This window comes from Peromyscus eremicus, chromosome 6 (assembly GCF_949786415.1).
Source record: "Peromyscus eremicus chromosome 6, PerEre_H2_v1, whole genome shotgun sequence".
Taxonomy (NCBI): domain Eukaryota; kingdom Metazoa; phylum Chordata; class Mammalia; order Rodentia; family Cricetidae; genus Peromyscus; species Peromyscus eremicus.
The window spans coordinates 68,232,763-68,257,614 of NC_081421.1; the positions used below are offsets into that span (position 1 = coordinate 68,232,763).

The following is a 24,852-nucleotide window of genomic DNA, read 5'->3' on the forward strand; positions in this document are numbered from 1 at the left end:
ATTGGGACTCACCATCTTGCTTGTGGCATGAAGTTCTCTTGGATTGGGAATAAACCTTGAGTGGAAAGTAAGGAGAGTCCAAATTCCTCTGGAAAGTCTAAGAAAGAAAACTGGGAAATATTTTCTTTGGGACCCCCATTTTTCTCAGCAAAATTTGGACACTGCTTGTGAAGCTAATTATTCTTTTTCTCCATGAAATCTTTATTTTATTTATTTATTTGCAGGACCAGACAAACTTGACTAGAAAAGAAGCCCGGACGAGGGTTAGGCTGAGCGATGACGTAGCACACTCGCTAGCCAATTGAAAGAGCACGAAAAGGGGAGGGCGGAAGTGACGCGAGATATCCCTCCGCGGGGCGAGAGGGTCGGTGGGGGGAGTCGGCGTCTCTCTCCCCCGCGCCAGCTCCCGTACACGGAGCCGCATTCCTTGGCCCCCCCACCCCCTCCCTCGGGGCTCCCCCCCCGCCCCCCTCGGGAAAAAAAAAATCCACCCCAATCACTCGAACCCGAGGGAGGCTTCCTTTCACCCTCGGGGAGAGGAGCTTCCAACGGTTCCCTCTCCTCCGTCTCCCCCCTGAACCCCCGTCCCCTCCCCTGCTCCCACCCCCTACTCCCGGCGCCGGGTGCAAGGTCCCTTTAAGGCGACGGCGCCTTCCTCGGGTCAGACTACCGGCGGCGACGACCACGGGAGGTGAGTGAGCGAGCGAGCCCCGGCGCTCCCCACCCCCTTCTCCCGGGGGTTCCGTTATCTTTTCGCTGGGCGAGGCGTTCCGGAGCGAGACAATGAGAGGGGAGGGGGCGGGGGGGGGGATGGGCCCGCGGGCGCGCGCGCCGGGGGTGGGGGAGGGGCCGGGGCGCGCGCCCGCGGGGGCCCCCCCATCCCCATCCCCACCCCCTCCACCCCCACCCCCCCGAGTGGCGGCGCGGCCCACGGCAGCGGCGGCCGTGGGGCGCGGCGCGGCGCGCGCGCGCGCGTGTCTGTCGGTGTATATGTGTGCGTGTGTGTGTGTGTGTGTGTGGACGCGCGCGCGCGCCGCGTGTGCGCGTGCCCCCGGCCACGGAGCCGCGCGCCCCGGCCGACGGTGGCCCAGGCCCGGGGATGCCCCGCCGCCCCCTTCTCCCTCCCCATCCCCCCCCCCCCCGGCGGGGCCGCGCACCGCCGACGTCCACCAGCACGCCGGGCGCGAGCGTCTCGGAGGAGTGGGCGGCGCGGGCGGCGGTCGCTGGGGATGGGCATGGGGACGGGGTGGGGGACGGGGAGTGGGGGGTGTGGGGGGGCGCGCGAGGCCGCAGCGGCGGAGCGGCGGAGCCCGGGGTGCCCGGGGTGCCCGGGGTGCCCGCCGCCCCCCACGCGCGGAGGCGTGAGCGCTGGTTTTGAGCGGGAGGAGGCAAGCGAGTGACTGCTCCGCCGGTCCCCCTGTGTTATGTAATCCCGCTCCGTCTGCGAGGACATCCCGAGCCTCGGCAGCTCGTGGACGAAGTCTCCTCCCTCGGCCCCCAAATTTATGCATGGACGGCGCCGTGATTTACAAAATGGTATGGGGCAGAATCTATTTTCTGGTGATTATGCCCTGCCGCTAGGCGCCATGTTTAGCCCGAGGACTATTTTCTTTAGATTCCCAGCACCTACTGAAGAGGAGTAATGTCATCGAGCCACCTGCTTTCCCTCGTTTCTGCCCGTGGTTCTGGTTTCCTCTCCCGGGTTGTGGAATTCTTTCAAACTGTCAGTAACATTGCACGTTTCTAGTCTCACTTATTTTAAGCCTTCAGAAAAAGAGCTGCTGAGAGTCTTTTGGCCTTTTCGTTCTTGAGGAGGAAATGGAGATCGAATTGTAGTATCTTACAGAACAGTGCAGAGGATAGCCCTTTTCTCCACACTCTGTTCACCCTTTGTACCACAAAACACTTGGAAAAATGGGGTTTTAAAGGAATTTCCCCAGATGAACGGGGAAGGGAGTAATTTCCCGGACCCCTTCCTTCCTTGTTCTGGAAGTAGGAGCTTGGACGATGACTTATTGATTGTAGTCCTTCGTAACTTTAGAGTGCATAGAACAGTATTCGGAGATGATTAGATGTGGAGTTTAAGGGCTATGTGCCTGAAAATGTTCTTTTTCATTTTTTGGGGGGGGGGCGTTAGGGTGGAGGGCCAATATCATCTTTACAACCGGCAACCCTTAACTAAGATAATCAGTACACTGAGAATTATTGGTTCTGTGGAAAGGCGATCAAAATATGTTAAAACAATTAGACTGTATCCCCTTTTCTATATTGTAGGGTATGTCAAATGAAGTAACAAAATAGAATGGACTTAGAGAGTGAACAGGGACTTTAGAGTTGCCACTCCCATTTTCAAAATATAATTGAGGAAAGCAATTTCCACATTGTGGTTAGCTGATCCCAGGAGATACCTCTTAGACCCTTTCAGGGGAGTTGTGAGGCCATAACTTTCCAGAATTATAAGTAAGGCTTTTTGTTTTTCTCCTGTGGCTTTTGCACTGGTGATTTAAAAGAGATGTTAGGTAAACTCGAGGCATTATCACCAGACAGTGGTGTGCTGACTTGAGAATGCCCTTGATGGAGAACAGGCTGCTTATTATGAAACTGCTAATATTAATCAAATTTCAGCTTTGGAGTATATCTTTAACTTTAAAGAATTATTAAAAATGAAAAGCATGTATATTGTCTATGGAAGTATTTTTAAAGTATTTCATTAGCATGTATATGTTTCATTATGACATTTTCATGCATGTATATAGTGTATTTTGATCGTAGTCACAACCCCATTACCCAGTTGTCCTCCTCCCGCTCCTACTGATTCCCTACCTCAAGCCCCTCCTACCTTCATATCTTTTTGGCCATGGGAGTAGGTGACCTAGTGAATTTAATTAATGTTGCTTACGGGAACATGGGCAACTTACCATGAAGAAAATGTCTCTTCCTACCCCAGCAACCATTGACTGACTAGAGCAGGATGGGGCTTCTTGAGCCCTTTCGCTTTCATGATGGCATGTTGACATAGTCCTGTGCAGGTTTATGCAGGCAGTCACAGTTGCCGAGGTCAAGAGTGCATGTCAGCGTTCCACAACACTCTTCACCTTTCTTCAGCTCTGAACATTCTTTCTGCTTCCTCTGTGATGCTCCCTGATCCTTGGAGTGGGCCATAGAGATGTTCCATGTAGAATTGAGCATTCTTCTATAGCCTCTTATTAGCACTTTGGCCAGTGATGAGAGTCTGCATAATGAAATGCATGATGAAACGCTGCAGAGAGGTGCTTCTCTGAGCAGAGCTGACAGAGCGCCTTGAGCACAAACATGCATGTTCAGAAGGCCGTTTGATGGGGATGCAGTGGCCGTTGAGCAAAACAGCAGCCGCAGCTTCCCACTAGGACCTCTGACCTTCTCAGCTACCAGCTTTCATGAAACTTAAAGTACTACATGTAAATTCCCCCCCCCCGGGCGGGGGGGGGGGCTCAAATTCAATCAGAAAATGGTTGATTGGCTCATAACAGTCACAGCATTACTGTATGAAGGTAATGCCACCACTGTTTGGAGGAGGGACTGTTGTCATGAGGAAAAGCTTTTGTGGGATTGAGTTGCTGCTGTAAGCCACTTGTTTGATAGAATTGCATTCTCACCTGGAAGGATGACTGACAGACTAGACTTGACACTTCAGTGTTCCTTTTGGAAGACAATGGAGTGAATTTTGTCAGTACTAGGAAAGCAACTGACATTTGTTTCCAGTGATAAAGGAAAATTAGAATTCTAAAAAACTTAACAGTCTGAGTTTTAACATCTTTCCAGGACTTGACACACTTTAAAAAAATAATAGCCATAGTTAATAACTGTCACTTTAAAAATGTAGTTGAGGGGGTTGGAAGATGGCTCAGAGGTTAAGAGCACTGACTGCTCTTCCAGGTTCAATTCCCAGCACCCACATGGCAGCTCATACCTGTGTGTAACTCCAAGATCTGACACTCTCACACAGACACACATGCAGAAAAAACACCAATGCACATGAAATAAAAATAATAATTTATAAAAAAAATATGTAGTTGGGTGTGATAGTGCATCTTGGTAATCCCAGTGAAAGGCTAAGGGAGAAGGATTGACTTGAGTTCAAGGCTGTCCTGGAGAGAGTCTCGAAACTAGAGGAGGAGTGATAGAGGGACGGGGGAGAAATTGGGAGATTACGTGGTACATGAAATCTTAAAAAAATACTACATGATGAAAATGCCATTCAGAAGGTGGGCATAACTCAGTAAGTCAGTGTTTTCCATATAATCAATGCACAGTGTGAAATAGTACAAGGGTGGGGGGCTGGAGAGATGGCTCATCAGTTGAGTGTTTGTTCTGAAATCTTGAGGACCACAGTTGAAATCCTGGCATTCAACATAACAAGCTGGGCAACCTGTACATACCTGTAACCCCAGCTTTGCTGGCAGTGGAAACAGAAGTATCTGTGGGACTTGGTGGCTTTCCAGCCTAGCCAAGAAGATGCTAGCTCCAGGTTTGGGGAGAGTGATAGGAGAGGACACCCAGCATTTTGTTCTGGCCTTTGCACACATGCAGAAGCACATGTACCTGTTCTCACAGATGTACAATAAAAAAAATTTTTTTTCAATGCAGAAATAAAAAAAGCCTACCAAAATACAAGTTATAGCATGCTGAGCATTGAAATGAGGACCCAGCACATGCTAGGCAAATGCTCTATCATGGATAGAAGAATATTATGCCAAAGACAAGACTGGATATTACTGATAGGACTATGTGAGTTACACTGTTACAATGGAGTGCATAAAAAAATGGAGTGCATCATGTTACCATTATAATTACTGCAAAATACAGAAACCAGCTAGTTTGCCAAGATGTTAATAATGGATTAATGGAAGACTGTTTATCTCACAGTCTATCTCTTTTGGCCTATAGAATCTACCTAGGATTCATTTCTTAAACAACCTCTCCATTTCTTATTTCTTGATTATTTTTTAGTGTCTGAGAAATGTGTGTATATATAAGCCTCATAATTGCATCTAGCATTAGGGAAACTTTAAAAATTCAGCCAAAATTGTTACTAGCCAAAAAGATAATGGTAGTTGAAGGGACACCAGCCCACTCCAGCATGTGGCTCTGGCAGGCCTTGCCCTTCTCCCCCATTCCCTCTGCCTTGCTAAAAACTATTAGATTATATTTCTAAAGCTAGCCACCAAGGTCTGTTCCCTTATTTGGCCACTTCCTCCTCGTGAGACTACCAAAGTCCAGCAGTCAGAAGCCCCCTTTGGCTCACCTAATGAACATGCCCAATTAAAATTAAACTCTTCATCCTAACAAGGGGTTTCCCCTTTACCTTTATAAACTACCATTTGCCCATGTGCCACCTCTGTCTCTTCTCTATCCAGAGGCAGTCCTTTGTCCCTCTGGGACAAACACCCCTGCCCCCTTCCCCTTGTCCCCTTCTCCTTCTCCCTCATCTCCTTTACCATCACATCCTAGCCCATTCTAACACAGACCTCCCCTCCCCCTCTTAAAAAATTACACCTGCAAGGTCGTTTGCTGCTGTTTTTCTGCGTGAGTCAGAAAGCAGCCACTTTAACTTGTCTTCCCAGATTAATAAAGGGTCTCTCTGTGAAAACAGGTGTTTGGGTGTGGCTTGTACCTAATCTGGGTCCAAGAGGAAGCCCCCACTGTGCCAGAGTCCCTTTCAGTAGTCTCCTACCACCACCCTCCCCCTCCTTTCCCCTTTCTTTTTTGAGACAGTGTCGCCCTGGGTGTCTGGAACTCGATTTGTAGACCAGGCTGGCCTTAGACTCATAGAGATCCATTTGCCTGTGTTGTGTGTCTCTGGAGTTCTGGGATTAAAGGAATGCTTTGTTATACCAAGCCTCACTCCAGTGTTTAAAGAAAAGTCTGTAACCAGAAGCAGAGCCTTTTTGTCCCAACCACCCAGTCTCAAATACCTGGCAGCTGCTTCCCAAATTATCACACAGAGGCTTATATTAATTACAAATGCTTGGTCAATGGCTCAGGCTTATTATTAACTAGCTCTTAATTTAAATTAACCCATTTCTATTAGTCTATGTATTGCAACATGGCCGTGGCTTTACCGGTCCTCTGGCATCTTGTTTTTTGGGTGGCTGGCTCACATCTTTCTTGACTCTGCCCCTCTTCATCTGAGTCCTCAGTTTGATTGTACCATTTAAACTTACTTTGCCTTGCCAAAACAGCTTTATTATCAACCAGTGAGAGCAGTACATATTCACAGTATACAGAAGGATCATCCCACAGCATTTTCTCCTTTCTGGCTAATCAAAAAGGAAGGTTTTAACTTTAACTTTAGCATAGTAAAATTACATACAACAAAACAGTTATTAAGAATTATAGTTACAATATCTAGTCTATTTATATTTGACAAAATCAGAGAAAACACTCAATTATCTAGGTAAGTCTGAAATTTCATATCTAATTTATCTTTTGTCATAACTAAGGAAAAAGTTAATTATAACTGCCTAGTCTTTAACTCCATCAAAGACCTGAGAAGGAAATAATGTTACCTGGGTAAGAAGGAAATGTAGGAAAGCGACTTCCAAAAAATGTGAGAAATGACAGAAACATCTGGCTGCCTGGATAGTTACCCAAAGTTTCTCTATAATGTTGGGGCATCCAACTCTGGCCTACAGGCCTAGTGTATCTGACAGACTTTGCTGTGGAGCAGGAATTCTGAAGGACTGTCCTACCTTGTCTTGGCAAAGTTCTGCAGTCACTTTTCTTGTGTCCTGCTGGTCCAGTTTGCACAGTAACTGTCAGCAATTGAGACAAGGGCAATTTCTTTGCCCACATGGCTAGCTTTTGCCATAAAGAAAACAAACTTCATATAAAGTTTCTTCGATGCTATCTTTTCTGGAATATATTGGTGCTGTCAGGAGTAGACATGTTTCACCGTCATGGAAAGTCTTAAGTTATTAAAACATTTTAAATGTCATATTCTATAGGTCTTTGAAGTGTTTGAAGATTACCTATCTGAAATATATCTTTGTATACTTAGAAAACCTAACTAATAGGCTGGAGAGATGGCTCAGAAGTTAATAGCACTGACTGCTCTTCCATTTACCTGGGTTCAATTGCCAGCACCCACATGGTGGCTCACAACCATCTGTAATGTGATCTGGCACCCTCTTCTGTATACATAAGAAATAAATAAATCTTAGGAAAAAAAAAAGAAAACCTAACTAACATGACTATAGGTTTTATTACAGATGACTATTAATCCATATTTCTTAATTATACATTACATTTTTAATTGAGCTGCATAAACATAATACAGCATAATAGGAATAATTTTAAATTTGGGTCAATAAACTAAAATCATACCAATTAAAATATATAAGATTAACAGTTTTTTGATTAAAGTAGATTGAATAATTTACCCTTCTCCCCATCATTTCTGTATTGTATCCTCTTCCTTCTTTTAGAAGGAGATTGATTATAACCAATAATGCATGTAGAAAAGGTTGAAAGAAAGTAACACTAAGGACCTATGACCTAGACAACAATGATTTGTAATATTTTGGTTTGTGCAAATATGAAAAGTTGATAATTTGCTATAAAAAGGCCAAAATATCTACTAAACCACATTAAAGTCATATTTGTGACATTTCCACTTATTAGTTCCAATTACTATTTATGTATTTGCTAAGAGTAAGTACTTTATCCTCTATAACAGTTATGCCATTACCCAATAAAATTAAAAAATCCTGAATGTCAAAATTTTGAATGTCTTCTAATGTGTAGTCTATATTAAAATATTTCAATTACCCCCAAAGTGCCCTCCTTTTTTTTTAATATGTGCATTGGTTTTTTGCATGTATGTCTCTGTGAGGGTGCCAGGTCCCCTGGAGTTGGATTTATAGACAGTTGTGAGCTGCCATGTCGGTGCCTGGAATTGAACCCAGTTCCTGTGGAAGAGCAGCCAGTGCTCTCAACCTCTGAGCCATCTCTCCACCCCCCCCCCCATGTCTTTTTAAAAGTATGTGCCTACTAAGGCCTGAAGAGAGGGATAGGCTCCTCTGGGGCTAGAGTTGGAGGTGGTTGTGAGTTGGAACTGAACTCCAGTCCCCTGGAAGAGCAGCTAGAATGCTTAACCTTCTCCACCTCCTGTTTGTCTTTTTGAGGGTTAGGGAGAGCAGAGTCTCATGGAGTCTGGACTTGACTTAACTCTCTGTGTATTTGGCTTTGAACTTGTAATTCCCCTGCCTTCACCTTCCAGTTGCTAGGATTAGAGGCCTTTGCCATCATATGGTTCCAAAATTCCTTCCATAGCTGTTTGATGAACCAAGACCCAGCAAAGGTTCATGTGTTTCACTTGCTTGTGTATTTTCAGTTTCTTCTAATGGGGTATTGTCTTCACCAAACTTTCAAATCTTAGTGTTTTATAGAATGTCCCATACTCTGCATTTCTGATTATTTTCCTGTAGAATGTCCTACTTCTGGGTTTATCTCATTGCCTCATAGTAGGGGAGGGATGGAGGGAAAGGAAAAGACAAAGCCAGGGTGTATATAGGCCTTTTTTTTTTTTTTTTTTAAAGACTTTATGTATTATTTTGAATTCTGTGTATATGTGTGTGGTGTGTGGTTTTGTGCATTTGAGTGCAGATGCCCACGGAGGCCAAAGACATGGGATTGCTTTCGAGCTGGAGTTACAGCAAATTAAACTTCCTGATGAGGGGGTTGGGAGCTGGACTTGGGTCCTGCAAGACCAATGTTTGCTCTTAATGCTGAGCTCTCTCCCCACCTATTTTTGTTAGGAGTAGTTTTAAAACTTTATTACGTTTTATTTTGTGCGTGTGCAGTATGCCAGAGGACACCTTGAGGAAGTCGATTCTCATCTTCCATCATGTGGGTGGGTCCTGAGACTCACACTCAGGTCTTCAGAGTTGGTGACAGGCACCTTCACTCACTGAGCCACCTCACTGGCTCAGCATGAGTTTTATTTGATATCTTTGTGGTAATCTGTCAATATCCTGTTGGTCAAAAAAAAAGTTTCCACAAAGTTGTTCTCTGATCTCTACATGTGTAGCGTGCTTCACAGTACCCACACAAAGTAATAAGTAAAAATGAAAAAACAGAAAAATACTGGGCTGGAGATGGCTCAGCAGTTTAGAGCGCTGGTTCTTCCTCCCAAGGACGTGTGTTTGATTCTAGCCCCCACATTGTGGCTCACAACCATCTATAACTTTAGTTCCAGGGGATCTGACACCCTCTACTGGCCTCCATGGGTACCAGGCAAAACACTAAACACATAAAATTTAAATTTTTTTTTTTCTTCTTTCTTTCTTTTTTTAAGATGGTTTCTTGGTGTAGCCTTTGCTGACCTGGAACTAGCTCTGTAGACCAGGCTGGCCTCAAACTCATAAAGTTCCATCTGCCTCTCCAGAGTGCTGGTATCAAAGGCACATGCTACCATCACCCAGCTAAAAAGAATTTTTTTTTTTTTTTTTGGTCAGAGCTGAGGACCGAACCCAGGGCCTTGCACTTGCTAGGCAAGCGCTCTACCACTGAGCTAAATCCCCAACCCCTAAAAAGTTTTTTTAAAAAAAGGAAAAAAAACTAACAAAACAACATTTTTTTAATAATTTATTTATTTTTATTTTATGTGCATTGGTGTTTTGACTGCATGTATGTCTGTGTGAGGGTGTCATGTCCCTGGAACCAGAGTTAGAGACAGTTGTGAGTGGCCATATAGATGCTGGGAATTGAACCTGGGTTTTGGAAGACCAAGCAGCTCTTTGTTTTGTTTGTTTGTTTGTTTGTTTGTTTGGTTTTTTGGTTTTTCTAGACAGGGTTTCTCTGTGTAAGAACCCTGGCTGTCCTGGATCTCGCTCTGTAGATCAAGCTGGCCTCTAACTCATAGAGGTCCGCCTGCCTCTGCCTCCCAAGTGCTGGGTTTAAAGGCATGCACCACCACCCCCTGGTGTTCACCACAAAATATTTTTAAAATAATTTTAAATGGCCTTATATACTTGTATTGAGTGTTGGTTTCATTATTTTGTGCTTAACCCCCATCCCCTTTCTTTTGGTTGTTTGAAACAGGGTTTCTCTGAGTATCCCTGGCTGTCTTTCGACTCACTTTGTAGACAAGGCTGGTCCCAAGTGTTGGGATTAAAGGTGTGTGCTACCACCACCTAACTGCTTTAATTTTCCTAACAATGTATAAATTATGACAATATGGAAAATGGTCTAAGTCTCTCATTGAGGGAAGGAAAGGGAATACATATAATTGTGATGGTCTTTTTCTTTGTTATTTTGTTTTTGTTTTGTTTTGATTTTGTTTTCGAGACAGGGTTTCTCTGTGTAGTTTTGGTGCCTGTCCTGGATCTCACTCTGTAGACCAGGCTAGACTCGAACTCATAGAGATCTGCCTGGCTCTGCCTCCCGAGTGCTGGGATTAAAGGCGTTCGCCTGGCTTGTGATGGTCTAAGAACGAAAGAACGTGGGGCGGTAGATTCCCAGAAGCTGGGTGTGGTGGTGAGGGAGCATCCCTAGCCCACAGCTAGCCAATCTAGCTTAATTATTGGTCTCCAGGCCAGTGAGGAACCCTTTCTGGAAAGGAAGTAGATGACATTCCTAAGGATGACACCCATATATACTGAACAGAAACAGATACACATATACATAGATACATCATACATGCATGTATATATATAATATTACAAGATGTTTACATAATACATATATATAACTACATATTAGTGAGTAGTGGAAATTACTCATCAGAAGGGCATTTCCAGTAAGATTTTTCAGAAGTTTTTTTTTTTTTTTCAAAGGTTCTAGAATACATATTGTGGACATAGAAACTTTCTTTGAGATAACATAGAAGCAAAATTGAGGATAGCTAAACTAATACTAGTAAGATAGTTTATTTTCAAAATGAATAGAGAGGCGTCTAGCATCTAGATTACGGTCTCACATTTTGCCTCTCACCAATATTATTCCTTGGAGAAATGGCTGGTCTAGGTCGGGGGCAGGAAATGTGTGAGATGAAAGCCTGGACCATCTTGTCAGCTAGCAAGGATTTGTATCCTACAAGCACTGAGTTCCTCTGAAGGACTCAGGAGTCAGGAAGACATTCTCATTGACCAAAGTAGGCCATTGAGTATTGTAGGATAAGCTGCACGGATCAGAACATTAAATATGATTGATTTGTGGCATCATAATGATAGCTTATTGAGCAAGAACAAGCTTATTGGTCAGTGTGAGGAAACTAATAAAACAACCCATTTTGAAAGAAAGAAAATAAGCTGTATCTCATGGCTCAAGCCTGTTTCACTTATAGGGAGGCTGATGCAGGAGGATCCCAGGACTTCCTGAGTTGCAGCCTGATCAACTTAGACCCTGTCCCCATCTATGTTCCTCTGTGCCGATCCCCAGTAAAATGTTAGTTTGAAAGGTTGTAAGTGGAATGATGGTTTAAACATATTTATACTTTTTTTTTTTTTTTTTTTTTTTTTTTTTTTGAGATAGAGTTTCTGTGTGTAGCCCTGGATGTCCTGAAACTCCCTCTGTAGATGAGCCTGTTCTTGAACTCAGAGACCCATCTGCCTCTGCCTAGACTGCCCCCACTGCCTGGTAGTAGTTGTATATTTTTAATGCTCTATATTTGATAACACTTCCTTTTTAAATAAAAGATAGTGCCAGGTGTAGTGGTACGCACTTTTAATCCCAGCACTTTGATGTAGAGTTAGGTGGAGCTCTGAGTTCAAGGCTGGCTTGGTTGGTCTAATATAGTGAGTTGCAGGACAGCAGCCGGGACTGCATAATGAGGCCCTCTCTAAAGAACAAACAAAAACAGTGCAAAAGTGTATACCATGGATCATTGAAAGGAATGCTTATTTTTTCTTGAGTATCCTTATTAATTACAACATTTTATTGAAGTAGATCATCGAATCTACTCTGAGAAAAAAGATAAAGAAATAATAGGATAAGTGGGTAGATCACTGAATCTACATTAAAGCAAAAAAGGGGAAGATACCAAAATGACAAAAGGTAGATTATTGAATCTATTATGAAAAGAAAAAAGAGAGAATATCGATATGATAAGATAAAAAGGGAGATTATGGAATCTACTTTTAAAAAGGAACTAGTTTTAAATAAGATAAGTAATGAAAATTTTTTGAGTTTATCAAATGTTACTGGACTGGACATTGTTATATATTAATGGAGTTTTTTGTCTGAATCTGTCAAATGTTAATGGACTAGACATCATTAATGTAATCTTGACTGTGTATATTGTATATACTTATTGGATATAATTTTTCTTGTATTAGTTATAAGCTTTTTTAAATTTTAGATAAAAAAGGGGAAATGTGGTGGTATTGTGTTCCCCAAAATATTGTGCACCCTAATAAACTTATCTGGGGTCAGAGACAGAACAGCCACAATATTAAACATAGAAGTTAGGCAGTGGTAGCACACGCCTTTAATCCTAGCATTCCAGAGGCAGAAATCCATGTGTTTAAGGATACAGCCAAGCATGGTGACTCACGCCTTTAATCCCAGAAAGCGAGCCTTTAATCCCAGGGAGTGATGGTAGAAAGCAGAAAGGTATATAAGGCGTGAGGACCAGAAACTAGAAGCATTTAGCTGGTTAAGATTTTAGGTTTTGAGCAGCAGGTCAGCTGAGATTCATTCTGAATGAGGACTCAGAGGCTTTCAGTCTGAGTAAACAGGACCAGCTGAGGAGCTGGCGAGGTGAGGTAGCTGTGGCTTGTTCTCTCTCTCTGATCTTCCAGCTTCACCTCAATAACTGGCCTCAGGTTTGATCTTATTAATAAGAACTTTTAAGATTCGTGCTACATTTTATCATATTGCTGAAGTTTTTTGGTGCAGATGTATGTGCTTGTTTGTATATGTGCATGTGTGTGGAGGACAACCTTAGCTGTCTTTCCAAAGGGGCTTTTTTTTTTTTTAAAGAATTAACTACATGTATGTGTGTGTATCTGTGTGTAGGTGTGTGCACATGAGTGCAGGTGCCCACAGAAGGCAGAAGCGTTCGATCTCCTGGAGTTACTGTTGGTCGTGCGCCACCTGACATGGGTACTGAGAACTGAACTTGAGTGCTCTGGGAGCATCCTGCATTCTTAACCCTGACCCGACTTACCAGCCCCATCCACCATGCTTTTTTTTTAGACAAGGCCTCTCATTGGCTTAGGATTCACACCTGAGAGGCTAGGCTTACCAGCCCCAGAGCCCTGGGGGATCCTCTTGTTTCCCCTCCCCATTGCTGACCTCATCTTAGTTATCACCCAGTCCTGAAGATAAACGGATTGCCACAGGAAGGATGCTAATTTTAAAGTTCAGCAAGGATTTGATTTAGTTTGGTATCTCCAACAGTCTCTTTTTTCCCCCTAAACGATAATAGAGATGCCAGTCTAGGTCAGAATCAAGGTCTACGTGTTTTGAAAGTCTTGGACTCACTGTCTTTCAGATATATTTTGGGGATACGTATAAAATGTGCTGTCAGTCAGCAGTTACTGCTAACTGGGTTGCACAGCCTCACTGATCAGTGCTGTGTTCCTTCTGCATAAGAAAAGAAGGAAGGAAGGAAACTGTTTCTGATAACTGGAATTTTCTTTACATTTTGAACATTTTAATTGTGTTGGCTACTTGGCAGTACTTACAAATGAGGGAAGAAGTTACTTTTCTTGTTCCTAAGGAGTTAGAACATAAACATCTTGCTTTCCCATTCATTTTTCAGTTTTAGAATTAGCCTTTTTCATGGGAGGAACAACATAATTTAATCAGCTAGAAAAAATTGTGTCATTTAGATTCATTATTTCACAAAACCAAAAATCATTTATCCCAGTTATTTAGAGTATCTTAAAAGATGGTACAGTCTGTAATCCTAGGGTGTGGAGGCTGAGGCAGGAGGATTGCAGATTTCAGGCCATCCCTGAACTACAGGTAAGACCATGTTTGAACTAGAGGAAGAGACAGGAAGAAAGGAGGAAGATTATAAATACTCAATATAAAAGATCAGCCTTTTGGAATATGCTGTTAAAATATTCACAGGCATAGTATGAAGATCACAATTTTCAGATACCTCTGCTCAGTTAAAAGAAAATTGTATCTTGTGTGGTATATGTATGGAGAGGTTGTTTTTAGTTGGTCACCACTGCAGTAGTGTCCTTTTAACATCTGCAGAGGCTTCCGTCCAGGTCGTACTTGTCATTCTGGGTTCTTGATTGCAAGAAGGTTGTACAATATAAAGTTACATAGCAAAGAACAGCAATATAAAATGTCCCTCCCAAACCGGAACTAATTGGTAAATAAAAAGGCATGTGTTTTGTAATCTTTGGCTCAAATGTATATATTTCTTGTTTTTTACCTTTATTTACTCTGTGAGTGAGTGAGTGAGTGAAAGAGAGAGAATGTGAATGTGAAATGTGTGTGTCGGGGAGTTGTGCCCATGTAACAGCATGTTTGTGGAAGTCAGGACAGCTTGTGGGGAGTTTGTTCTCCTTCCACCACGTGGATGCTGGGACTGAAGTTGAGTTGTCAGGCTTGGTTGTGGAGTGTCTTTACCCATCCAGCTATCTCGCCAGCTCTGTGGTTGTTTTCTAATTTCTGGAATTCAGTTTCTGGCTAGCATTGTTTAATATCTATATATGTTAAGCAGAATGAGAGAATTTAAGTAATTCTTTAGATATTTTGCTCTTTTCCTTTCCCTTTGTGGTTTTGGTTTGAAAAGGCATGCATAATTAAAATAGATAATTAGAGGTCCCCTAGAATCAAGTTAAGCAATTTACAAGTTAAAACAGGTTCCCAAACGGGTTCCTGGTTGTCCCTGACTCTTTGAGACATTGTGGGATATTTTACATTTTCAAAGGAGACAGTGCCATCTCTTGGACATTGCTCAAAGTACAGCGGTCAAGTTTCTGAAAGAGGCATATAATGTAGGCAGTTTGCAAATTGAAAGTAGACTCTAGGATCCTGGAAACAGTTTGCAGAATTCCTAGCTGGGCAGTGCTAGACTAGAGTATGGCAAGTAGGGTTCTTTCCTTAGGTGCAAATGTTAAAAGAAGAATCAGTACCCACAGTCATAGTTTCCTTTCTGCTGTTAAGATAAAAATGCCTAGGCCGGGCGGTGGTGGCGCACGCCTTTAATCCCAGCACTCGGGAGGCAGAGCCAGGCGGATCTCTGTGAGTTCGAGGCCAGCCTGGGCTACCAAGTGAGTTCCAGGAAAGGCGCAAAGCTACACAGAGAAACCCTGTCTCGAAAAACCAAAAAAAAAAAAAAAAAAAAAAAAAAAAAAAATGCCTGGAGATAAAGCACCTGGGGCTGGAGAGATGCTCGGTAGTTAGAGCTCTTGCTGCTCTTGCTGCTCTTGCAGCAGACTTGGGTTTGGTTCCCAGCATTCAGGTAGTGGTTCAGTCACCCATAACTCCAGTTCCAAAAAATCTGACTTTCTCTTCTGACCTCTGTGGGCACCAGACAAACATGGGTGCTCATGCAGACAAAAACACGCCTACATACAAAGTAAATCTTTTTTTGTTTGTTTATTTTGTTTTTCGACACAGGGTTTCTCTGTGTTGCCCTGGCTGTCCTGGAACTATGTAGACCAGGCTGACCTTGAACTCATAGAGATCCTCCTGCCTTGGCCTCCCAAGTGCTAGGATTAAAGGCATGTGCTACCACCGATCAGCCAAAGTAAATCTTTTTAAAAAGCAGTTTAGGTGGGAAAGGTTTATTTCAGCCTACAGTTCATTCCAGGTTATAGCATATCGTCATTGTAGGGAAGTCAAGGCAGGAACTTCAACAGCTAGTCCCATCATGCCCACAGTCAAGAACAGAAAAGAAATGGATGAACACATGCTCACCTGCTTACTTGTGCTCTGGTCAGTTTTTCTTTCTTTTCTTTTTTTAAAGATTTATTTATTTTGTGTGCATTGGTGCTTTGCCTGCTTATATTTGAGGGTGCCAGATCCCCTGGATCTGGAGTTATAGACATTTGTGAGCTGCCATAAGGGTGCTGGGAATTGAATCTGGGTTCTCTGAAAGAGCAGCCAGTGCATTAAAACAAAAGTTTCCCAGGACATGCACACAAGCCAACCCAATATAGGCAGTCCCTCACTTAGACTTTCTTCTCATGATTCTAGATTGTATTAATGACAAAACTATCAGGTCAAAGTTGGGCATAGAGGTGCACGCCTTTAATCCCAACACTTGGGAGGCAGAGGCAGAGGCAGGTGGAGGAGCTCTTGAGTTCAGGCCAGCCTGGTCTACACAGTGAGTTCTAGGGCATCCAGAGCTACACGGAGAGACCCTGTCTCAACAAAACCAAAACAAACAAAGAAAAAGAAACTAACTTGACTCAGACACAAACTTGGGAGGCAGAAATAGTCATCTTTCTCTGAGTTTAAGGTTAGCCTTAAACTAACGATTTCCAGAGCTACATAGTGAGGCTCTATCTCAAAACAAAACAAAACAACAAAAATCCCTAAGCATTGCAGTCCTGTGTGCTACCACCACCCGGCTACATTTAAATATATTTAGATTAACAATCACAGCATTAGGCTTCATTGTGGCATTTTCTAACAATTTGTGTATATATGTATCTATTCATGAGAGGGGGCAGCAGATAGATAGACAGACAGACAGATAGATGGTGTGTGTGTGTGTGCTTAGGCCAGAAGTTGAAATTAGGTATTTCCCTCAGTTGCTTTCCACCTTACTTTTTGAGTCAGGGTCTTTACTGAACCTGGAGCTGCTGTTTTGGCTAGTCTAGGCTGGCTGGCCAGTGAGGCCTCAGGATCTGCCCATCTCCTTTCTTCTTCGGTGCTTTAATTAAAAGTTTCTCACCACCATACTTGGTGTTTTGGGGACTGAACTCAGGTCCTTCTCCATCTTCCTAGCTCCTCCTTGCTTGTCCCCTTCAGTGCCCCTCTCCCCCATAGCCTAGCCTCCTTTTAGCTTTCTGTCACTTATAGCATGCTATTTTTAGCATATGCCTTTAATTCCCTACTTGGGAGGCTGAAGCAGGTAGCTTTCTGTGAGTTCAGGCCATAGCAAGTTCAAGGCCAATTGAGACTAGTTAATGAGATCCTAGCTCAAAAAAAAAAAAAAAAGTATTGGGTTTTCAGTTGGCTCAGTGCCTGCTGCCAAGCTTGACAACTTGAGTTTGATTCCTGGGACCCACATGGTGGAGAAGAATCAATTCCTGAAAGTTGGCCTCTAACCTCCACATATATGCTATGGCACACATACCTGTATATACATACATACATACATACATACATACATAGTGTGACAATAAAAAGATCAGTAGTAATGGAAAACAGCTTATAATGGACAGAATAGTTCCATGGACAGAATAGTTCCATCCCTACCCTTGCATGCCACTGCACTTACCTCACCCCACCCTTGCATGCCACTGTACTTACCTCATCCTGACCTCTGTGGTATTATGTCTTTAACCTTTTTTGTAAGCCCAATTACTGAAGAATTTGCTGTAGAAAGGATTCTAATTTTCAAGGATAAAAATTGTCAATTGTCAAGCTGGGCAGTGGTGGCACACGCCTTTAATCTCAGCACTCGGGAGCCAGAGCCAGGCGGATCTCTGTGAGTTCGAGGCCAACCTGGTCTACAGAGCGAGTCCCAGGAAAGGCGCAAAGCTACACAGAGAAACCCTAAATGTCACTTGTCACTCTGACCCAGTGGTAGCATAGAGAAGGTAGGTTACTAATCAAATCACAAATATGATTGCAGCTGTAGATGGTGGTTCACACTATGCCAGCAATTGGCAGGCGGGGGCAGGGTGATTGCCCTGAGTTGAGGACCAGTGTGGGCAGCTTAGTAAGTGTCAGGCTAGCCTGTTTTACAGTATACCCTTTTTCAAACAAATATTCTACACTTGGTATATAACTGTTTCTCCAATTCTAGATCAATATCTTACTAACTTTTTTTTCTTGTAGCATGGCGGACACCGACCTGTTTATGGAATGTGAGGAGGAGGAACTGGAGCCATGGCAGAAAATCAGTGATGTCATTGAGGACTCTGTAGTTGAAGATTACAATTCAGTGGATAAAACTACTCCAGGTAACTAAAGTTCTTTTGCTCTTAGGTTGTTGTTCACATTAATTATTTTGAAGTGTTAAGGATGTGTGATATAGAGAAAGAATTTAAGAATCCAGAGAGAGGGCTGGTGGTGTCGCTCCGTTATGTAGTGTTTGTCTAGGCCCTGTCTCCAGCAACACATAAGTCAGGGATGGTGGTACATACCTGTAATCCTAGCAGTGGAGGTGGAGGCAGGAGAATTACACACAAGGTCATTTTCAGCTGTACAACAGGTTTGAAACCAGCCTGAGATGCATGGGACCTTGTCTCAAAAAAAAGAAACCAGAGAAAGCCATAGTGGCTCACAGCTGTAATTCTAACTCTTAGGAGGCTTGAGACAGAGTACCTCAAGCCGGAGGTCCATAGTAAGTTCCAGGCTAACTAGAGACTGTAGAGTGAGACCCTGCTGAGAGAGAGACAGAGACAGAGAATAGGAGTACCCTAAGACTGCTTTTTTATGCATCAGCATTACCTTCTTTTCCATGCTTTAGTTTATGAGTATCTGCTTCTTTATAAAATGTGTAAACTGTTTAATTCATTTCAGAAACTGAGATTGGATTAACTTTGTCAAATGTCCTCTTACCAAACCTCCATGAACAAGGATGTAAAGTGGCATGTGTCAGAGCTGATTTGTGTCCCTAGTCACAGTGCACTTGTTGTTTTCTTGAACTTGGTTTGCTTTGTGAGTTGAGAAAAGATTCTTTGTGTCTGTCTTAGTGGCCAGTTTATCAATTAAGATTTGTTACCTTCTATTTTATCAGTGATATGGGGGTAAAATTCTAGATTGCCCTCAATTCACAAGGTAGGCATTTTCTCCTGAATTATACCAGTTTGGGGTTTTGTTTTGTTTTGTTTTGTTTTGTCTTTCCTTTCCTTGAGACCTGAAGATAGCGTTGATTTAGGCTGAAAAAGGACACAGTACAAGTTTTACAGGTGGCTTGTTCTGAAGGACTATAAATTCTAGTAGTGGTGATGGTAAATTAGGAGTCCTAAAGATACAGTCGTGTTGTAGAGAGCAAAATGGTGAAGTCCTGCTTCAGAGGTCCGTGACCCAACTTCGCTGAGATTTTTTTTTTTAACAAGTATGGGTGTTTTGCCTACATGTATGCCTGCACCACATGCATACGTGGTGTACACAGAGGTCAGAAGAATCCCCTGGCCTTGAATCCCCTGGAATGAAGTTAACAGACAGTTGTGAACTGCAATGTGGTGTCTGGGGATTGAACCTGGGTCCTCTGGAAGAGCAGCTAGTGCTCTTAACTGCTGAGTGATCTCTCTAGCCCAGTAGTGACCTAACTTAATTAACCAGGAAATGTAAGACAAAGAACGTATGATGGTCAGTTTTACTTGGCAAATTGACACAATCTAGAATTGACAGAGACTAGATCAGGTTGGCCTGCAGACATACCTGTTGAGGATTATCTTGGTTACATTAATTGAGGTCAGAAGGCCCAGCCACCCATTGTGGGTGGCATCATTCCCTAGGAAGAGGATTCTGAATTGTTGAGGAGTGGAGTAAATGAGCAGAGCACCAGCACGCATTCATTCATTTTTTGTTCTCTGCTCTTGACTCAGTATAATGATGAGCAGCAGCCTCAGTTCTTGCCACCTTAAGTTTCCTTCAGTGATGGACTGTAATCTGAAATTGTGAGTCATATAAACCCATTCTCCCTTCTGTTGCTTTTGTCAGGGTATTTTATCACAGTAGTAGGAGAAGACATGAAGACCAAAGAGATTGTGTCTAAATGGTAGGCTGAGAGGCATTTAGGATGAAAAATCCTATCAGTTGGAATTTTGAATGAAGTAGGAAACTTTCTGACTGTTGAAACAAGGTAAAGAGAGAAGAGTAGAAGCAGAATCCTTTAGTGTCTTCTGTCCCTGTCTCCAAGTGACTATGCCTTCCCTTCCCCACAGTTTCTGTGAGCCAGCAGCCAGTCTCAGCTCCAGTGCCCATTGCTGCCCATGCGTCTGTTGCTGGGCACCTCTCTACATCCACTACTGTTAGTAGCAGTGGGGCACAGAACAGCGACAGTACAAAGAAGACTCTTGTCACACTAATTGCCAACAACAATGGTAAGTGGGATTATTGGGAAAGTGTTCTGGGATAGAGGCATGAGAGAATTAAAAAGACCTCCCTCGCTGTCCCTGGTGGTCCCGTGGCTGTGCTAGCTGGAGAAGTCTTTAGGAACTGTTCTTTGGTGTGGAAGGAATGCTGTAGGTGCTGTGTTCCTTCAGCCAGTGCTGGGTTGATGCTATGGCTTGAGTCAGGTCAGCGGATTCTTGCTTGATAATTTTTGGAGTAGAACAGATGAACTTGACATTGTAGAGATGAACTCGACTGTTGTCGGTGGTTTTGTTTACCCACTCATACACACACTTTAGATCAGAGAGTCCTGTTCATTTGGTTAGGAGTTTTCCCAGGGCAGCTTCATGTTCTCTGTTTTCTCTGGGAGGTTTCTTTGATGTTGGCTCCTTGGTATTAAAGAGAAGAGTTGCTTTCTGCTAGGATGAAATGGTGAAGGAATACCATTTTCAGGATGTTTTATTGATCTAAACTAACTAAGTTTAGTTAGTTCGTTTTTTGTTTTGTTTTTTTGAAACAGGGTCTCATTTAGCCCAGGCTGGCCAATAACTCACTTTTTAAAAAGAAAATATATACATTATGTGTATGGGTGTTTTGCATGCATGTATGTCTGTGTGCCACTTGCATGACTGATGCCGTCTGAGGGTGTTGGGGCCCCTGGAACTGGAATTATAGATGGTTGTGAACTGCCATGTGGGTGCTAGGAATTGAACCTGGTTTCTCTATAAGAACAAAACGTGCTCTTTTAACTACTGAGACATCTCTCCATCCCTAACCTTGAACTCTTGATTCTCCTGCCTCTACCTGTGCCAATACCCAACTTGTATTTCATTATTGGTGACTTTCTACATACTGAATATGGTGATATATTGTGTTCCCCAATATATTGTGCATCCTAATAAACTTATCTGGGGTCAGAGGACAGAACAGCCACTAGGTAGACATAGAGGCCAGAGAATGGTGGCACACACGCCTTTAATCCTATCACTTGGGAGGCAGAGATCCATTTGAATCTCTGTAATTCAAAGCTACACTGGAAACAGCCAGGCATGGTGACTCACACCTTTAATCCCAGGAAGTGATGGCAGAAAGCAGAAAGGCATATAAAGTGTGAAAACCAGGAACTAGAGCCTGGTTAAGCTTTTAGGCCTTTGAGCAGCAATTTGGCTGAGATCCATTTGGATGAGGACTCAAAAAGGCTTCCAGTCTGAGGAAACAGGATCAACTGAGGAATTGGCAAGGTCAGGTGGCTGTGTTCTGCTTCTCTGGTCTTCCAGTGTTGACCCCAGTACCTGGCTCCAGGTTTGTTTTTATTAATAAGACTCTTCTAATAATTTGTGCTACAACTGAAGATGATTCCTGACAGTTTCCATTTTAGGATTCATAGTGATATATGCTTTCATGGGCTATTGTACTGCTAAATAAGAACTCTATTTATTTATTTGTTTGTTTGTTTGTTTGTTCATTTATTTGTTCATTTATTTATTTTGAGGAAGGGTCTCTATATAGGATTCATAGCAATATATGCTTTCATGGACTCATTGTACTGCTAAAAGAATGTTATTTATAAGGCAGGGTCTTTATAGCTCTAGATGGCCTGGAACTTGGTATGTAGACCAGATTGATCTCAAACCTGCAGAGATGCACCTGCCTTTGCCTCCTGAGTGCTGGGAATAAAAGGCTGTGCTTCATGTTTTTTGATTTTTTTTTTTTCCGTGTGTGTGTGTGTGTGTGTGTGTGTGTGTGTGTGTGTGTGTGTGTGTTTTATTAGGAACTGAACATGGTCACACACAACATGCGCGCGCGCGCGGCACACACACACACACACACACACACACACACACACACACACGGGATTGAATAAAAGCTTCATACTAAGGTAAACACTCTACCACTGAGCTATATTCCCATCTCCCAGCCCCCTTTTAAGTGTTTATTTTGGGGTAGAGTTTAGCTAAACTACCCAGGCTGTCATAAACTTGGTTCCTTCTGCTTTGTCTGCCTATGTAGTCATTTTATTTCCTTTAGAAATAAATTGTATTGCTGTAAAAATAATATGTGGGGCTGGAGATGTAGCTCAGCTAGAATGAGTTTGTAGTATGACAAAGCCCTGAGTTAGGTCCCCAGCACCACATAAACTGGATGTGGTAGCACACCTCTGTAGTCACAGCACTCCACAGGTTGGCAGGAACGCCCAAAGTTAAAGGTCATCATTGGTTACATCATTGAATTTGAAGCTAGCCTAGGCTTCTTGGGACCCTGTCATAGGAAAGAAAGAGGCAGGGGCTTGGGAAATGGCTCATTCATTACAGTGCTTGCCACAGAAGCACAAGGACTTGAGTTAGGTTCCCAGGAACCATGTAAAAGTCCTGGGTATCAAGAAGATGAAAAGAGGTAGATCTTGGCTCACTGTCCAGCCTAGCCTCTCATCCAGCTCCAGGCCAGTGAAAGACCTTGTCTTAAAACAAAGCCAGGGGGCTAGAGAGATGGCTCAGAGGTTAAGAGCACTGACTGCTCTTCCAGAAGCCCTGAGTTCAATTCTCAGCAACCACGTGGTAGCTCACAACCATCTGTAATGAGATCTGGTGTCCTCTTCTGTCATTCACCAAACATGCAGGCAGAACACTGTGTACACAATCAATCAATAAATAAGTAAGTAAGTAAGTAAATAAATAAATAAATAACTCTTTTTAAAAAAAAAAAAAAAAAGCCAAAACCCAAACAAGGCAAGCAGCACCTGAGGCTAGCCACTGTCCCGCACATGCACATGCACACACAAAATAAAAATAAGTGATTGTAGAAAATGTTAGAACAGGGCAAGATGTGGCAGTACATGCCGGTGATCATAGTACTCAGGATTGTGAGTTCAAGGCCAGTCTGTTAAATAACAAGATCTTGTCTTAAAGAAAAATAGAGTAGGAAAGAAGAGAAAATCTAGGTAACAAAGTCAAAAGGGAGAAACAAAATCACTTGGAAATGATTATTTGTAATTCTTCATTTATGCAAGTAGTTACATCTTTTTTGTTTGTTTGTTTGTTTTTAGACAGGGTTTCTTTGTGTAGTTTTGGTGCCTGTCTTGGATCTCGCTCTATAGAACAGGCTGGCCTCGAACTCACAGATCAGCTTGGCTCTGCCTCCCGAGTGCATTGTGCCACCGCTGCCCAGCACAAGTAGTTACTTCTATACACTTTTGTATGCTATGTGTAATGATGTGTTTTTTTACAAAAATAGAATCATACAGACTACATTTTCCCTGATTTTTTCTTGTAGTATGTAGTGGCTATTTTACATTTTAATACTTATAACTTTGTTTTATTGTTGTTTTTGATAGGGTCTTACCATGTAACTCTGGCTAGGAACTCACTCTATAGACTAGACTGGTCTGGAACTCACAGATCTCTCTGCCTCTGCCTCTGCCTCTGCCTCCCAGGTACTCCTTACTCCTGATGCTTGGATTGCAGGCATGTAACACAAGCCTGACTTGAGTATCACTGGCATTTGAACCAGAGGCCTCATGCATGCTGGGCAGGCACTCTGCCAACTGAGCTACATCTCCAGCCCTTTCTAACATTCTGGGTTTTTGTTTTGTTTTGTTTTTGTTTTTGTTTTTTTGTTTTTCGAGACAGGGTTTCTCTGTGTAGCTTTGCGCCTTTCCTGGATGTCACTCTGTAGACCAGGTTGGCCTCAAACTCACAGAGATCCACCTGGCTCTGCCTCCCGAGTGCTGGGATTAAAGGCGTGTGCCATCACCACTGCCTGGCCTAACATTCTGTTTTGGTTTTGTTTTTTTTTGAGACAGGGTTTCTCTGTATAGCCCTGGCTGTCCTGGAACTCACTATATAGACCAGGCTGGTCTTGAATTCAGTTATCTACCTGCCTCTGCCTTCCAAGCATTGGGGTTAAAGGCGTGTGCCACCACCACCCAGCTTACTCAATCCCTTTCTAAAATTTTTGATGACTATATTTTCCATTATTTGACTAATGTGTTAACAATAGAGTATAAAAGGTACACTGAGTCAGGCGGTGGTGGCACATGCCTTTAATCCCAGCACTCGGGAGGCAGAGCCAGGTGGATTTCTGTGAGTTTGAGGCTAGCCTGGTCTACAGATCGAGATCCAGGACAGGCACCAAAAAAACACAGAGAAACCCTGTCTCGAAAAACAAAACAAAACAACAACAACAAAAAAACAAAAACAAAAAAGGCACATTGACATTTCACCTCTAAAGAGCTGCAGTGAGCACTGAATAAAATTTGTGCAGATATTACCTGTAATCCCAGCACTTAGGAGGCTGAAGCAGGAGTGTTGGCTGGGTTTGAGGCCAGCCTGGGCTATAACAAGGCTATCTCAGATAACACCTCCTCTAACAAGGCCACACGACCCAATCCTTCTCCAGCTGGCCCAAGCAGTCAAACGTGAACTTATAGGGGCCATTCTCACCCAGACCACCACAGTTGGTATTTCCTATAGAAGAATGTTTTTAAACATTCTCATCATTCTTTATTGTTGCAGTTATCAACTTTATAAACCATCACCTGAAATTTTAAGAAGTGAGTTTACTAGACACATATCAGTAAACACTCAAAATACTCAGTAACACAGCAATATTCTACTATCATACCAATTTACTTTACAGTTATTTAATAGGCATTATTCCTAACAT

The 24,852-nt window shown here is 42.9% G+C and overlaps 1 protein-coding gene across 1 annotated transcript in view; it reads left to right on the top strand.

The window, feature by feature from the left end:
* Nucleotides 1–477: 477 nt before the first annotated feature.
* The window catches only part of Pogz (pogo transposable element derived with ZNF domain), a 34,250-nt gene continuing 9,875 nt past the window's right edge, over nucleotides 478–24,852 (top strand). Inside the window, 3 exon segments of the mRNA XM_059266589.1 lie at nucleotides 478–691; nucleotides 17,965–18,089; nucleotides 20,022–20,207. Coding sequence (XP_059122572.1) covers nucleotides 17,966–18,089; nucleotides 20,022–20,207 — 310 coding nt within the window. The 5' untranslated portion in view covers nucleotides 478–691; nucleotide 17,965.